The sequence below is a fragment of the Colobus angolensis genome, unplaced genomic scaffold (genome assembly GCF_000951035.1).
Source record: "Colobus angolensis palliatus isolate OR3802 unplaced genomic scaffold, Cang.pa_1.0 Scaffold393, whole genome shotgun sequence".
NCBI classification, from domain to species: Eukaryota; Metazoa; Chordata; class Mammalia; order Primates; family Cercopithecidae; genus Colobus; species Colobus angolensis.
The window spans coordinates 1,660,208-1,676,711 of record NW_012117299.1 but is presented as its reverse complement, the minus strand read 5'-3'; the positions used below and the strand labels follow the sequence as shown (position 1 = coordinate 1,676,711).

General features: G+C 38.9%; 1 protein-coding gene across 1 annotated transcript in view; it reads right to left on the bottom strand.

Moving 5' to 3' along the window:
- IMPG2 (interphotoreceptor matrix proteoglycan 2) overlaps window positions 1–16,504 on the bottom strand; it is a 98,889-nt gene that overhangs the window by 13,400 nt on the left and 68,985 nt on the right. The window contains exons 11-14 of the mRNA XM_011955046.1: window positions 14,119–14,204; window positions 6,160–6,463; window positions 3,886–5,150; window positions 3,047–3,266 (exon numbers count right to left, since the gene is read on the bottom strand). Coding sequence (XP_011810436.1) covers window positions 3,047–3,266; window positions 3,886–5,150; window positions 6,160–6,463; window positions 14,119–14,204 — 1,875 coding nt within the window. The remainder of the gene's footprint in view (window positions 1–3,046; window positions 3,267–3,885; window positions 5,151–6,159; window positions 6,464–14,118; window positions 14,205–16,504) is intronic.

Sequence of the window (16,504 nt, the reverse complement as noted above, 5' to 3'; positions counted from 1 at the left end):
GACACAGGGAGGGAAACATCACACACGGGGGCCTGTCAGGGGTGGGGTGCTAGGTAAGGGATAGCATTAGGAGATATAGCTAATGTAGATGACAGGTTGATGGGTGCAGCAAACCACCATGGCACGTGTATACCTATGTAACAGATCTGCACGTTCTATACATGTATTCCAGAACTTAACGTATAATAATGAAAAAAAAAAACTGAAGTAAATGTATTTATTGTAATTCTCTTCATTTTTTATTTTTTTTAGAGACAGGTTCTCACTATGTTGCCCAGGCTAGAGTGTAGTTGTGTGATCATAGTTCATTGTAATCTCAACCTCCTAGGCTCCAGCAATCTTCCCATCTCAGTCTCCCAAGTAGCTGGAACTACAGGCACATGTCACAATGCCCAGCTAATTTTTAAGTTTTTTTGTAGAGATAGAGACTCACTATGTTGTTTAGGCTGGTCTCAAACTCATGGCCTCAAGCAATCCCTCTGCCTCAGCCTCCTAAAGTATTGGGATTATGAGTGTGAGCCACAGAACCAGGCCTGTAATTCTGTTTAAAAAGAAGTAGATTGACTTTTGCAAAAGTTTTATAAATCATAACTGTTTGCATTTGTATAGTTAGTCAAATGCTTTATATATATTACTTGTTTAATGCTTAGAATAGTCTCATAAAATACAGAGGCCAGGCAATATTACCCCCATTTAATATATGAGGAACTAAGGGTCAGGGAAGCCCATCTTGGGTCACACAAATAATAAATGGTAAAGCAGAAGCAAGAAATCATTCCTTACAAATTATAATTAATTGCCTCTTCCACTATACCAAAGAATGTGCAAATGGCCTTAGAGAACTCAATTGGCAAGAGATTTGCATATGAAGGATTCATGAGACCATTTTCTTCACTTTCAATGAGTAATGATTCTTAAAGATTTCAAAAGAAAGTTCACTTCTTTCCTAAAGAATAGGGCTGACTTTCAAACCAGTTTGAGATCAAAAGGCACTGGAGAAATACCAAACCAGACATTCCTTCTTACTCCTCAAAACCTCTGTCCTCTGGTATGTAGAAGGGAAGGAAGAACAAAAGTTCACACTTCAACAGTGTTCTCTGCATCCAAGGCTTCAAAATAAAAGCAATGATTCATTTCATTCATTCACAGTATTTTTGAGTACCTTCTGTGTTCAAGACACTATGCTAAGTTCTGGCTAAAAAGTAGTTAATAAAACAAACATATTCTCAGTTCTTGTAAAAAGCTCATCTGGAAAAAATAGCCATTAAGCAACTACGCACATAAATTAACATTGTTACAATGATGATAACTCTCTAGAGGAAAGAACATTGTACTATTAATGTAAAAACTGACAGGAAAGACTCAGTCTAGACCACAGGTGAGTCAATGAAAAGTCCTGAGGAAGTGACATTCGAACTGAGGCACATGGGTGAGCAGGAGTCAGTAAGAAGGCAAAAGTGGACAGTGTGTGCAAAGGCTTTAAGGCAAGAAGAAGGTTTTGTATCTGAGTAACAAAAAACAAGCTGGTTTGACTAGAACATGTTGAGCAGAGGTTAGTTTCACTGGATATCAGGGAATAAAATGGGGACAAAGCCTTTTGGCTACTGAACCAGACAGCCCTTCAAGAGTACCAGGGCTGCTATATGGAGGATGGATAGGAGGAGGAGCATGAGAGGATGTGGGGAAACTGGTCCAAAGGAGAGATCATGGTGATTTGGATGGAGTCGTAGCAATGGAGATAGAGAAAAGAGCATGAATTTGAGATATTCTTAGAATATAAGTTTGGTGAGTGACTAAAAGTTCCAGGTGTTAGGAATTGAGGTATGAAGGACGACTTCTCTGGCCAGGTGCGGTGGCTCACATCTGTAATCCCAGCACTTTGGGGGGCCGAGGCAGGTGGATCACCTGAATTCAAGACCAACCTAGCTAACATGGAGAAACCCCGTTTCTACTAAAAATACAAAAAATGAGCCAGGTGTGGTAGCAGGTGCCTGTAATCCAAGCTACTCAGGAGGCTGAGGCAGGAGAATTGCTTGAGCCCAGGAGGCAGAGGTTGCAATGAGCCGAGGTCGCGTCATTGCACTCCAGCCTGGGCAACAAGAGCGAAACACCACCTCAAAAAAAAAAAAAAAAAGAAAAGAAATTTTCTCGGGTTTCAGGCTGAGGCGGGTGGATCACCTGAGGTCAGGAGTTCGAGAGCATCCTGGCCAACATAGTGAAACCCCGTCTGTACTAAAAATACAAAAATTAGCCAGCCGTGGTAGCAGGTGCCTGTAATCCCAGCTACTTGGGAGGCTGAGGCAGGAGAATTGCTTGAACCCGGGAGGCAGAGGTTGGTCGCGTCATTGCACTCCAGCCTGGGCAACAAGAGCGAAACACCACCTCAAAAAAAAAAAAAAAAAGAAAAGAAATTTTCTCGGGTTTCCAGCTTAGGTAGGTGAGTAGATAAAGCTTACATTTATGGAGAGAGATAGAGAAGCTGAGAGAAATAGTAGATACAGCTGGAGAGTGGTGAGATCTGGAAAAGAAGAGCTCACTCACAGCTATCTTAAATTTGATATACACAGAATACATCCAAGTGGAGACTGTCAAGTAAGTAGATATTGATTCTGGAGGTTATGAGAGATGTTTGATCTGCATTAAAAATAATGTGGAGAGTTACTGACATTTATATAAGGCTTAAGACAATGGAAATGGATGCAAAAGCTTAAAGGGAAGAAGGCCCAAACCTTGCAGGTGACAACGTGAAGGCATAGCAAGAACAGATCCAGTAGTTAAATAAAAACAAAAGCCAGACGCAGTGGGTAGAAAAGGGAATGGAGGTGGAATAGTAAAGTAAAATGTTTGGAGGATGTTTTGAAAAGGGAGTGATGTTGATGTTCTTGGGAGAAATATTTTACTAGTTATCAAGATGTGGAAGATTTGTCTGACATAGTACTCTTTTTTCCTGCGAGTATTGGATTCACCTTAATGCAATGAGGAAGAAAACACACAAGAATAATCACGGGATTCTACTAAGAAACCACCATGCTAGGCAATATCATACCTGATTCCACATCAAGAGAGTATTTATCAATAGCCAAGTTCATGGTATTGTAGGCAGCGGTACAAAAGTCTTCCAGAATCATGTACACCGCATTGTTGACATTAGGAGGGACAGAATTGGCAAACTTCATTCGGCTGTTCACCACAATGCTGCCGTTTCTGAAGTTGAGGATTTCTAAGTTCTGGAATCCCGTGAGATTTGACTGGAGATAGGGAACCAGCTACAATACACAAAAAGTGGTAAGTTTATTGACAGCGTTTCACATTCTGTTCAATACATACCCAAACAAAACAAAACAAAAACACTGGTAAGACCCTGTCTTACTTTTCCTAATTGTATTTTATCTACATTTAAACTGTTAATTAACAAAAGTACAAATTAGGAATGATTTGACAGTATAAACTAGAAATGCTATGCGATTTTCATAGTGATATTTAGGAATCCCACGGAATTCATACATAGTTTTAGACACTCAGAGAGTTTATTCTGTTTCACTGAAGGATCCCAACAGTGAAGGTGACACAGGTACCCACAAAACTTTAGCTTCACAATAAAATGTGAAAAGAAATGTCAAACTTATTGTAGTCCCATAATTCATGAAAACAATCTTCCCTGTAAATTATCACATCACTCTCAGGCCACTTTTGTGTTTTCCATTTCTTATATGTCTTACTGTTTTCTTTCCAACCCTAGGCCACGATACTATTGGTGAATGCTAGGAAATGAATGTTCACAGCAGATCACACTTTCCCTGGCTCAGACCTTGTGTGCTAGAGGGGAGAAGGAGTGGGTCATACATGATTATTCACTAGCGCCCATGTTTCACTTTTTGTGCTTACCAGTTCTAAGAATCTTTGCTCCAGGGCTTTATACTCCAAAGAGTTCTTATTAAACAGATCTTCTGAAAACATCATGTTAGTCACTCGGAGGCTGAAGAAAACCACCAAAGCTCCTGAAGTCTGGGTATAACTCAAGTCATCTCCTCCTTCTGTGGGCCAAGCCACACTAACCATCTCTGTGGAGTGAACACTGGTAGACATTTCCACATAACTACCAACCTTGCCATTTTGCTCTTGGACTAGCTCGGGCTGATAGTAATCTGTGCCTATCCGGTCCAGTTCTAATGAAATATCCTGTACACCCATAATTACTTCCTCCTCTGGCAGGGTGGAGATTGTGGTTGGAGGCAATTTGGTAGACTGTGTCACAGAAGCTTTCCACCAGAGTCTGTCAGTACTCTGTGGTGTACTTGCCAACGTGTCTCTGGACAGTTTCTCTAGGGAAGAAGTTCTTGTCGAAACTCTCTCTGAGTCTGGCAATATAGTCCACAAAGGTTGCATATCTGGCTTTACCATTGAAACCTCGCTGTCAAACCATTCATAGTTGGATGACTCAGTAGTTTGTTCCATATCCTCCCTTAGGATGGCATCTGCCTGATCTGATATTTCAGTAGAGGCAGAGATTGCTACAGATGTCAGTATAAGAGGTGCTTTAGTAACTGAGTAATCATCGACACCAGGTACTTCTGATATGTGCTTGGGGAGGGTTAGAGATGCAGATTCAGTTGCAGTATCTGCGAAGATGGGCACAGCAGGCCCACTAAGAGGCTCTTCCTCTGGGAAGTGTGTGGATCTATCATCATGTTCGTATTTTGAGTGCTTACTAATTTGGTCTGTGGAATCCATTTTGTCAACTAAAACTAGCTTTTCGTCTTCAATCTCAGCTGGCAAAAGTGAATCGTCATCTTCAAGCCATGGCTTGGACAGCGGTTCAGTGCTCTTCTCTGATGAAGTCTCACTCCATGGCCAAGTAATCAGATCTACTTTTTGCCCTGATCCTGAACCTAAACCACTGTCAAGTATTAACTCTTTTTCCATGGATGCGTCTGGCAGGAAAGGGCTCACTTTTAATTGATCTTTGACTTTGGAGGTCAAGGAGTCCGAGTCAAAAGGTACAGAAGAGGTCAGATATGGTGAAGATGTTAAGGACACAGCAGAGTCTTCCATGGATGGTATTGTTTCTTTTGGCACAGGTTGAGTGAATGAACTTGAAGGCAATGAATCAATAGAAAGAAAATCTTCTGACTCTTCAACATTGGCTAATCCTAAAAATAAAGTTTTCCATTAATTAATCTATAGAGTTGCCAAAATATATTCCTAGTTCTTCTAATAAAATTAGTTTCCTATTTTTTCCCTGTGAAGTTAACAGGGGCAATTGTTGACTTTTGTTTTTCTATATCTAGCAAACAAAAGGAAGATCTGATAACATGTTTGTAATATGGGACAGTAACTCGTGAATATTATCTCCTTCTTGAGGATGACAAGACCTTGACTATTGAAATAATCTTCAAACACTTGTTTTTTTTTAATTCCATGAAAATAAAGAACTGCTAGTAGTAATTTTGACAACAAATACTAAATCCAGCAGTCATTTAGGAGGAAAACTCCCTGAACATTGTGTTTCTCTTTGAATTCTCAGTTTTCTTGTTATGTTTATTGTCTATCATCCTTCAGATTCACCCAATATTCACAATCCTGAACTCATTATTTATATATTTGCTCATCTTCCTCATTTCACATGTAAACTCCATTTCTAAGTCACATTTATTTTTCCTTTCCTCCACAACATCTAGATCATCTATTTCATTTTCACTTCTTTGTCTCTGCTGTGGCTGCCATGATTTACTTTCCTCCCTTCACAATATTACTACAAGCAAGAATCTTTAGACTTGGCCCCCACAACTAATTGTATTATAACCTAGTTGAATAATCTTCTTTGACACTATTTATTACTCCAATATTTAAGTAAAGTGGTTATTTAATAGTAGTAGCAGTAATTTAACTAAACTATACACCCTTCGATATGACCTTCAAAATATCTGCTAATTGATCCCCACCCCAGCTCCCCAAGTTTATTTCTTATTATTTACCTATTTGGACTCTCCATTCCAACAAATTAAATTTGATTGTTTCCTCTCACAAATAATTTTACCAAGACATTTTACCCCTAATGAATACTACCATGTTTTTTTCATAGCCATAGTCTCTTCCTCTCTTTAAAAACCCTGTCATTAAATACAACAAGAAGTATGAAAAGCGATTAAAGTTTCTCACCATCTTCTACCAAGTGAGATCCAGAAGTCCTTTCCTCAGAAGCCACAGGCAAGCCAGTCTGAAGCACTGCCGGGGTGACAGAATGAAGAGTCAAGCTGCTAACCTCTAAAACCTCTGGGGAAGAACTGAGGCCCATCTTCGAGGGAAAGGCTAATTTGTGTGTAGACACTAAATCACCCAAAGGACTTTCTGACCAGAGTTCCCTGCCAGTGGCTGAGGGAGGACCAGAGCTGAAATCAAGTGGTGGAATACTGCTGGTGGTGGATTCATCTGCTGAGGGCCACGCAGCTTGAAAGGTATTATCCTGGGGGGAAAAAAAGGCTAAATCATATCATAGATAAAAGAAACATATAAAAAGTGATTTTAAATACCACCTATCTGTCTATATTCCCAGATTTTCTAGGGACAAGGAGGCAGTATATTAATAGTATTGGGAGTAGGGGGAGACATGGGCTCCAGAATCAAACAGATTTATAGTCAAATTCCAATATCTAGAGAAAAACTATATCAAGGTTTTTACCTCTCTCACCTGAAAAGCAAGGACAGAGGAGGTAACATATTTTAAAGCCCTCAGACAAAGTGAATTTGTGAGAGAAAATGTTTTTTTTTCTTTAGATGGTTCATTTTCTTTAGATGTTTTTAGCTTAAATGACTTTAAATACATAGAAGTTACTGTTATCTGTAACTTGTTGGCAAAGATCTAAGTACATTGCCCACAGCAGGAAAGAACAACTGGCAATTTTATTCATCGTTCTGAAAAGATAATTAGTTAATGAAGGCCCTCTAGTTTGGTCAGAAATGTCACCACAACAAAATGTAGTCTGGTTACCTCAAATGAATAGCCACTCCTGTAAAATGGTATCACACTTATGAAACATAAACAATTTCCTCTTCTAGTGATGTTTTACTAATGTACTACTAATCTTATCTTAAAATGTAGTTCAGAAATGGAGAAGTATACAGAAACACAAACCTTGAACATGTTAATTATTTAATTTTATGAAGAACTGTCTATGTAAATGTACAATAATCAGCCAGCCACAGTGGCTCACGTCTATAATCCCAGCACTTTGGGAAGCTGAACCAGGAGGATCGCTTGAGGCCAGGAGTCCAGTCTGGGTAATATAACAAGACCCCATCTCAACAACAACAAAAAATTAGCTTAGCCAGGCATGGTGGCACACACCTGGAGTTCTAGCTACTTGGGAGGCTGAGGGAGGAGGATCACTTGATCCTGGGAATTCAAGACTACCATAAGCTATGATCAACCCACTGCACTACAGCCTGGGCTATAGAGCAAGACGTTGTCTCAAAAAAAAAAAAAAAGTTTAACAATACTGCTAAGAGGTAAAATGGCCATGGTATTTGGCAGGAGTTTATATAATTTATTCTGGATTCTTAATAACAAAGATAGAGAAGTACAATCCACATGGAAAAAACTCATAAAATATTTCCTGGATGTATGAAAACTGAAAAAGGAAAAGAGAAAAGAACAATCCTTTTCAGTCCTAAGAAGGTATTTGAGGTCGGGTGCGGTGGCTCACGCCTTTAATCCCAGCACTTTGGGAGGCCAAGACAGATGGATCACCCAAGGTGAGGAGTTCGAGGCCAGCCATGACCAACATGGAGAAACCCCATCTCCGCTAAAAATACAAAATTAGGTGGGTGTGGTGGCACATGCCTGTAATCCCAGCTACTCGTGAGGCTGAGGCAGGAGAATCACTTGAACCTGGGAGGCAGAGGTTGCGGTGAGCCAAGATCGCACCATTGCACTCCAGCCTGGGCAACGAGAGCAAAACTCCGTCTCAAAAAAAAAATGGTATTTGAATCACATGGAAGCTTTTGAAAAACACCAATTCCCAGGCCTGACGCTCAGAAATGTTAACTTAATTGGTCTGGGAGGAGAACCTAGACATGGGTACTTGTAAAAGTTCTCTAGTAGAGGAAATGGCTGGATCATGTTCTGGGCATAATATTCCAGCCTGTGTTTCTAATACACTTTTTCAGTTGCTGAATGATTTTATTTCTTATCAACTGGAACCTTTAAGAAATTTCCCATATTTGTAAGTCTGTCAAAAGACTAGAATTCATGTTATACCTATGAACAAAATGAAAACTAGGAATAAGAAATGCTGAATCTAACCTCCTCCCCCCACTCCAGGAGACTCCTATCAGCAATAGTAAATTTGCACTGACAGTCTCAACCCTAATATGCTTTTTGAACAAAGCACGCAATTTTAGGGTGGCTAACTAGAGTTCGGTCTATGGCCATGAAATAAAACAGAACATACTGGCCTATGAAGACAGCTAACCCAAAACAAGGTGATATGGTTTGGCTGTGTCCCCACCCAAATCTCATCTGGAATTTCCACATGTTGTGGGAGGGACCTGGTGGGAGGTGATTGAATCATGGGGGCAGGTCTTTCCTGTGCTGTTCTCGTGATAGTGAATAAGTCTCATGAGATATGATGGTTTTATAAAGGGGATTTTCCCTGCACAAGCTCTCGGCTCTTGTCTACCACCATGTGACATGTGCCTTTCACCTTCTGCCATAATTGTGAGGCCTCCCAAGCCATGTGGAGCTGTAAGTCCATTAAACCTCTTTCTTCTGTAAATTGCCCAGTCTCAGGTATGTCTTTATCAGCAGTATGAAAACAGACTATTACACAAGGCCTAATTAGTCTTTTATGCTTTGTCTTCACAGTGCCCCTGTCTCTCTGTCAAAGAGCTGTGTGAGAAGGCTTTGAACTATACACTCTCCCAGTCACAGATGGGGGACCATGAGGCAAGAAACCACCAGACATGTCCTACTTTGTCCCTTCCCCTAGTGACAAATGCACAGGAAAGATGGTAATAACAGAAGGTCATTAGCTCTATAGAGGGTTACCCAGTTTCATCTACCATCTTTAAACTAAAAGCACTTTAGTTTAAAAAGAAAATCTTATTTTCTTTTGTGCAACTCAGTTACAACATCACTGCCTGCCTTGTCCATGTTGTTTTCATTGGTTCCTATATTAAGTGGGTCACCATGCTGATTCTTCTGTATTTGTCACCACCACTTCAGATCCTTATCTTCCTGCCCTCTGCCCTAGGAGGCTGACCCCTGTGATCTGTACCACCCTTGCAAATGCTACCTTGCATTTGTTTTCTGTTTGAGTTTGGCCAACGGGAAGCATAAGCAGATCAAAGGACAGGGGGAAGAGAGGTCAAGGTATTTCTTCCCTGCTTCCTCCAAGTCTCAGTACTATGTGTCTAGCCTAGCTGTGCTTCTCCCTCCACAATTACAGCTCCAGCTGTCAATGGGCTCTGGTAACAGCACTTCCTCCCCTTCCTCTGTAATCCAATGGATGGTAGTGGTAATTGCTTCCCACTGTTGTTAGTCTCTGCATACCTCAACATTCTTTTTATGCTCCCTTAACCCTATGCACATCTCCATTAGTAGATTCTTCTAGATGATTCTGTTACTGCTGAGAACCTGGATGAGTGATATTATGCAAAGGTGCCATCATTTTATAATATACTTCATTTAAAAATCCATTAAAGTTTAAGTCATTTCTGTCAAAAAGTCATTAGACAATCCAAAATGAAATATAAATGCCCAGCAAATAAGGAATGAGAATCACTTAAAACAACAACATGAACCAAAAATGATATCATTCTGGCTAAATGTAAATTTAGTCAGAAAATAAAAATCTGGAAAGGAAAAAGGAGAGTGATAAAAAGTATATGATGCAATGTTAGCCAACATTTTTGGCAATGTAGCTTTGGCTAAAAAAAATAGAAAGGAAATAGAAGCAAGATATATCTAGGAATTAGACTGGAGTCTAATAACCAAATCTCCTGAATCTGTTGAAGTGAAATGTATGAGAGAAAAAGCAAAACATCTGTAAAGAAAGAGGAAGCCAGAAGCCATCATCAAATGACTAGATACAATTGCAAAACAACCTATAGAGAAAGAAAGATCTCAGGACACAAAATTCCCTCTTGGGGAATCTCCTAACAGAAGTGCACCTGAGGATAAGAAGACATGTTTCATGATTCAGGACAAAAAAAGAAAAAGAAGATCTAATTGGAGAGATGACTTCTGGCATTTTTCTAGTAAACTTTAAGAGCATGTAAGTCTGGGCAACAGAGTAAGACTCTGTCTCTACAAAAAACATAAAAAAAAAAATAACTATGTGCCTTGGTGCACTCCTATATTACATTCCTGTAGTACTCTGGAGGCTGAAGCAGGAGGATCACTTGAACCCAAGGAGTTTGAGTCTTCAGTGAGCTATGATCATACCACTGCACTCCAGCCCAGGTGACAGCAATACACTGTCTCAGAAAACACCATGCAATTACCAGGAGTAGAATTAACCCTACATGACTCTATTCAGTAGAGGTGGCTTGCAATTGCTGACCTGTGTGCAGAGTGCTCCTACATAACTTAGCACCAAATAGACATAAAGCTGGTTCATACTTCTGCCTAGAGGGTCTAAGTTATTCTGAGTCCTCACGAACAGAGATAGAGCAAGAGTTTATTTCCAGAGAAATGGAAGACAACAAATTAAAGTCCAGAAAGTGAAAGGCAAAAAAGTTAAGTAAAAACACCAGCTCTTGTCTTGCCAAAGGCTCATGTGCTTTATGAGGCCCTCTTTTGGCTTGTAAAAATCTTATGTTGGGAAGAAGGGCTGAGCATGCACATGTATATGAATATAACAAAATTATCACATTTTACACTTAGAAGGACTCAAGAACACATGTAGTATAACCATGCCTATTAAAGAGAGGGAACTGAGGATCATAGAAGTGAAATGCTCAAGGACACACGAAAAAAGAGGAAAAAAAAAACAGACTGGAAGCAGCCAAGTCTCTAGATTTCTCAGTGCCAGTGCTTTTCCCACTAACAGCTATTCATCCAGAGGTCTCTCCCAGTGTATATTCCCAAGTGGTAAAAGGATTCTCAGAGGAGAAACTAGAGTAAACAGACTTGGCAGTCCATGCGCTCATTTGGGTTAACATATTCCACAGGTTTATACAACCCAGGTCAACACAGATGGAGGGAGTGTGGGAGGCCATCTCCTAATATTCAGACATCTGCTCTATGGGATATGGAGGCTGTTTACACAGAAAAAAAGTTTCTAGCCTTCCCCTTTATTTTTCTAGGACTGAAAATTACATTTGTAGTCAGGGAAAGGAAGGCCATTTGCTCAATACCAAGTTCTGTTCATCAATAAAGTAGTTACAATGATGATGATTATTCCATAAGAGGGAATTAACTTTATTCCTTTTAATTATATAAAACTACTTCCAGAGATGTGTTAAAGTTACTCATATATTCTTGCAAATTCCAAATGTACTTTACAAAAAAACTCAAGTGAGATAGCTTAAGCCCTTCAAACCATGTTTAAGAAATTGAGTTTTATCAGATGGAGCGCATAACCTGACACACATTAGGAAAGCAGCTGAATCCTCAACGAAAAAGAAATCCTCAAGCAGTAATATACTGTTTCAGTGTATCTGTAAACAAAATGCCTTTTCACTTAATAAAAAATTAAAAGTAAAACAATATATAAAATCTTTTCAAAAGTCAAGTCACAGACAATATAAAATGTGAAAGTAAACAATTTGACTTTTCAAATAAAGAAGAAAGACCATCCCTTCCAAATAAGTATTCCCTAAAAACTGGCATGGCAATGAAGTTTTCTTATACATTTTGAAAGGTTAACACATACATGCCAGGAATAGCCCTTTATTAATTTTTCTATCCATAGATGTTCCCATAGTAACAAATTTAACTTATGCTTTCTTTTAGTTCAATGTAGTATATTGACAACTTTATTATATTGGCCAGTTTCATTTCTGCTACTGCCAATTGAAAAACTTGTTAGCCCTAAAGAAAGCACACTGTACAAGTGATTTTCCATGTCAGGGTGCCAGAAAGGTGTCAAATTCCATTTCCCAACATTCCTAGCTCTAAAATAACTTTTTTTTTTTACTCTTTGAATAAAGCCTTTATTACTAATAATAAAAACAATAAAATGATTAGTAATATGATTATTGCAGCTCTGTATATAAAATAATTTTAAAAAATAAAATCTAGGGGGGGAAATCCACCTCACTTCTATAGTAGAGTAAAATCTTGCTAACAGTTGGCAAGGGCATGAAGAAAGGGAGGGAAGGAATAAATTAAAAAGAAAGTAATAACTAGACATTTCTAATGAATCATTCCTTGTTTTCATGTCTTATCATCTCCCATTAACATTCTAATGTTTCCTTAAATTGTTAATGAATGCCCTACAGTAATCACTACTCAAAAAAGTAGTGAGTTGGCATAAATGCAAATGAAAGCACTGCAACATAAATGAACAAGTGAGCCCTACTGGTGCTTGCTATCATTAAGGGGCAGCTACAGCCAAGCTCCAGCCACTTTCTGCCACAAGGGAATATGAACTTAACAGTAGCAGATCTTCCTGGTGTTCAAAAGAAGCCAGAAATCTGCATTTTTAGGTGAAAATCTCCTAGTTTTAAAATATTGACTTATTTTTTTAAAATGTGGTCCCAAGCTGCATGTCTATAGTTGGATCCAGCTAGTCTCCAGTTTACACGCTCTGGCTTGTATAGAAATTCTCATCTTTACAATATGATTCTAAAATATCATCACGAAGCTCCTCCTGTGGTTAGAGAATGTGATTAAAAGCGGAGGGTAGTGGTGCTGTCATGGCTCCCTGTACCCTGGATGGACCTCTGGGACACTGTCTGCATCACCTTGTTTAGAAATCTGTCTACTACCACCAGACTAGAAATTTTTGTAGGCAGAGCCACACCTTATTTGTCTCAGTTTCACAAGCGCTTGGCACATAGAAAGCACAAAACAAACATATTTGAATGAATGAATAAGTGAAGGAATAAATACACACCAAATGAATGTACTCTCTGTAAATCCCTTCTAATCTATTTTGTCCAATATGTAACTCAGTGAAAAGATTGTTTTTAGTAATTCTACATTGTAATAATGAGTTACTCTGTAACCTAGTAGAAGAAATGGCTGCAGAGATTAACGGTTACATGAATTAAGGGCAAGCTTTCTGAATTTCCATCGCTCCATTAAAGTCGAGAAACAAGTAATTCAAATAGCTGATATGAGACAGAAAATAAATTTTAAGAGGGAAGAAAAGCAAGGAATGTAGATGAGAAGGGAGTCCCCTTACTCTTTCTATGTGATAACAAAAGATTCCTGTATTCATTGTAGACAGGTAATTCTGTAGTGGTTTGTGGTTGTAGATGTTATCATTGTTGTTTAAACTATGCTGTTTCTTTCCTACTGTATAACTCCCTACAGGTGAAGTGGCAAGTGGAGATTTGGAGGGGGAAAAGGAATTCCTGATGCAGCTGGGTGGTAAGAACAAAAAGGAAAGTTCACCCCATGCTGTTTCTATGCAAGCGGGAATGTTTTCAGTCCAGGTTACAAGGAGGCCTGATTTAGAGTCCCTGTCATCCGTCAGCTAGCAGATATGCTTCTTTCTCTCCCTTCCGTACACACACTGTTCTATGTGCTTTGCAGTTTAATCTTTTTTTCATTAGAATCATTGAAACAAAAAATCTACGCTCTATACCTAGTACATCAATTTATCATCTTGGCTATAAAATCTATTTCTGGGTAACTCTCAAAGAACAACTCAGCGGGCACTTAATAGCTTAATTATCACCGAACAAGTAGGAACCATAAATAAGTTTTCTACCCTGTGTGGAGTTTGGCAATGCAGACTTTATTTCACCACTGCAGAAGGCTTAAATTTTCTGAACCAACACTTGGTACCTATGAGCTGACACCTATGAGTAATGGTCTAGGGATGATGCAAGAGAATCACTGAAATGAGAACAGCTTGGGAAATGTATAATGCCAAAGTAAGCAGGTGAGGGAAGAAAGAAGAGAAGCTTGAGGGCCTAGTTCTAGCATAAAATATAAAAACATACCAGAATAGATGATGGCGTTGCCTGAAGACTTGAACTTTGGGTGTTCCAAACTAGATCTTCAGTTTGGTGACGCAAAACTCCTCTCACTGAGGAAAGAACAACATTAAAGAACATTTTTAGTTGAGGCTGTACTGTATTTGAGGTGCAGGGACAACTGAAAGCCAAGTTCTTCCTCTTCATAGTTTAGATTTTGGCAGAACATATGGGACACACTTACTTAGAAAATGTTTATTACTTTATTCATATACTTTATTTATATTAGCACAATCTGCCTGAATTATAAGAATCTAACATAAAATAAAGATTCTTCCCATTATTACATTTAGGACATCCTCTATTACTTCCTTTCCTTTCTCAAGTCAGTTTTTATTCTGTTCAAGATTCCTATGAAGCGCTTATTTTTAAATTAATTTTTAAGTAAAAAAGTTGTACTGAAATTTCAATTCATTTGGTTTATGCTAAGAATGGTAGAAAAGTATGCAAAAATAATTGCCTTTTGGGAAGAAAGTACCTTTGAAACCTGAACTAGGACACCAAAAATCTTTATCACTGTAATGATATTAAAGAGTAACATAGAGAGTAGATTATATAATTTAATTCAACAAAAATTTAATGAATCCTTGCTAGTTACCACAGACTTTACCAAAGGTGAGGCTATAAACATTAATAAAGCCAAGTTTCTCTTCTGGAAGCATTGCATATATCAGGGAAATAAACACAAATTCTAAAACAATGTGAGGGGCATACATACAACGTATGGTGACACAGACAAAGAAGTAGCTGATTTTGCCCACAGGGGGGAGAAAATCAATAAAAGCTAAAAAGAAGGGATTGCCAGGAGAGTGATCTGGTGTATGCAACCAAAAATAGAAGTAGAAACTCTTTATCCACCTGTTCCCACTGGCCTGACATAACAGGAATCAAGCAAATGTCGAAAACCCTATTTGGCTTAAGTATTTTCCAAAACTTTTTAAAACTGTGTATACAATTATCTTGTCTTCTATGAAAAATAAGCTCCACAAGATCAAGGAGTGATATGGTTTGGCTCTATGTCCCCACCCAAATCTCATGTTGAGTTGCGATCCCAAGTGCTGGAAGTGGGGCCTGGTGGAAGGTGATTGGATCATGGGGGCAGATTTCCTCCTTGCTGTTCTCATGATAGTAAGTGAGTCCTGATGAGACCTAGTTGTTTAAAAGTGTGTGGCACTTCTCTCTCTCCCTTTCTCTCTCTGTGTGTCTCTTCCCCTGCCTCCCTCCTGCTCCACCATGGCAAGACGTGCTTGCTTGCCCTTCACCTCTTCACCTTCTGCCATGATTTTAAGTTTCCTGAGGCCTTCCAGCCATGCTTCCTGTACAGCCTGTGGAACTGTAAGTCAATTAAACCTCTTTTCTTCATAAATTACCCAGCCTCAGGTTCTTTACAGCAGTGTGAGAATGGACCAATACAAGGAGGATCATATCTTTTGAGATAATGATCAAGTTACATAGAAAGCTGCCACCATTCAGAACTCTGAAGTTGGCCTGACAATAGAAATAAATTTTAAAGACAAAATTCTGAGTAATTGAAATATACACCTAATGAAAGCCTAAGGCACTTGAATTAGTTGGTACTAGATATTGTAAAGCTTTTGTTGAACTTGCTAAGTTGCTAAGTTGAACTTGCTAAGAAAGTCGTTTACCTCTTTTTAGGACACCTTTGTGAAAGTAGCTCCACCCTCAGGCTCCACACAAAAGGAAGATCTTGCAATACTGTTTGTGGATGTAGTTTCCTAAGCAACCTCTGTTTATTGTAGATCTTAATCTTCATGCCATTCTCCTACCACTCCAGTTACTGACCTTGGTGTTTGCACCTTCTGCTCAATGTCAGTTCTTAACCCACTTAGGTCATGATCTCCTAACTATATCTTTTCTCTGTCTGATCCCAATATCCTGATTCCTAGAATCTTCTGCCCATATGCCGTCCCTATGGTTAGCCCCGGCTAATCTCTATTAGCATTGCCAGAGGGACTTCAGCAGTTTCAGATTATAACAAGCTTCTTATCTGTTCACTGTTTTATCTAGCCCTAGTATTCCAACAGAAATTCAACAATGACAAAGGAGTATATGAAGAAGTGAGCCCAGGATACCTACTCCAAAATATAAAGGCTCCCTAATGTTTAAGAATGAATGGTTCTATATCACTCTCATCCACTGAAGAGAGTGTTTCTCCATCTTAAACTCCTATGTAATTCATATAAAGCCCAGACCACTTTGTGACCCCGTCCCAGCAGAGTGTCACATTAAAAAAAAAGATTGGTCCAGCAGCCAAAATAAGTTGAAAGCAATGTAAAGTTTTGGTCTGGAAAAAAGAAAAAAAGAAAAGAAAAGAAAAGAAAAGAAAAGAAAA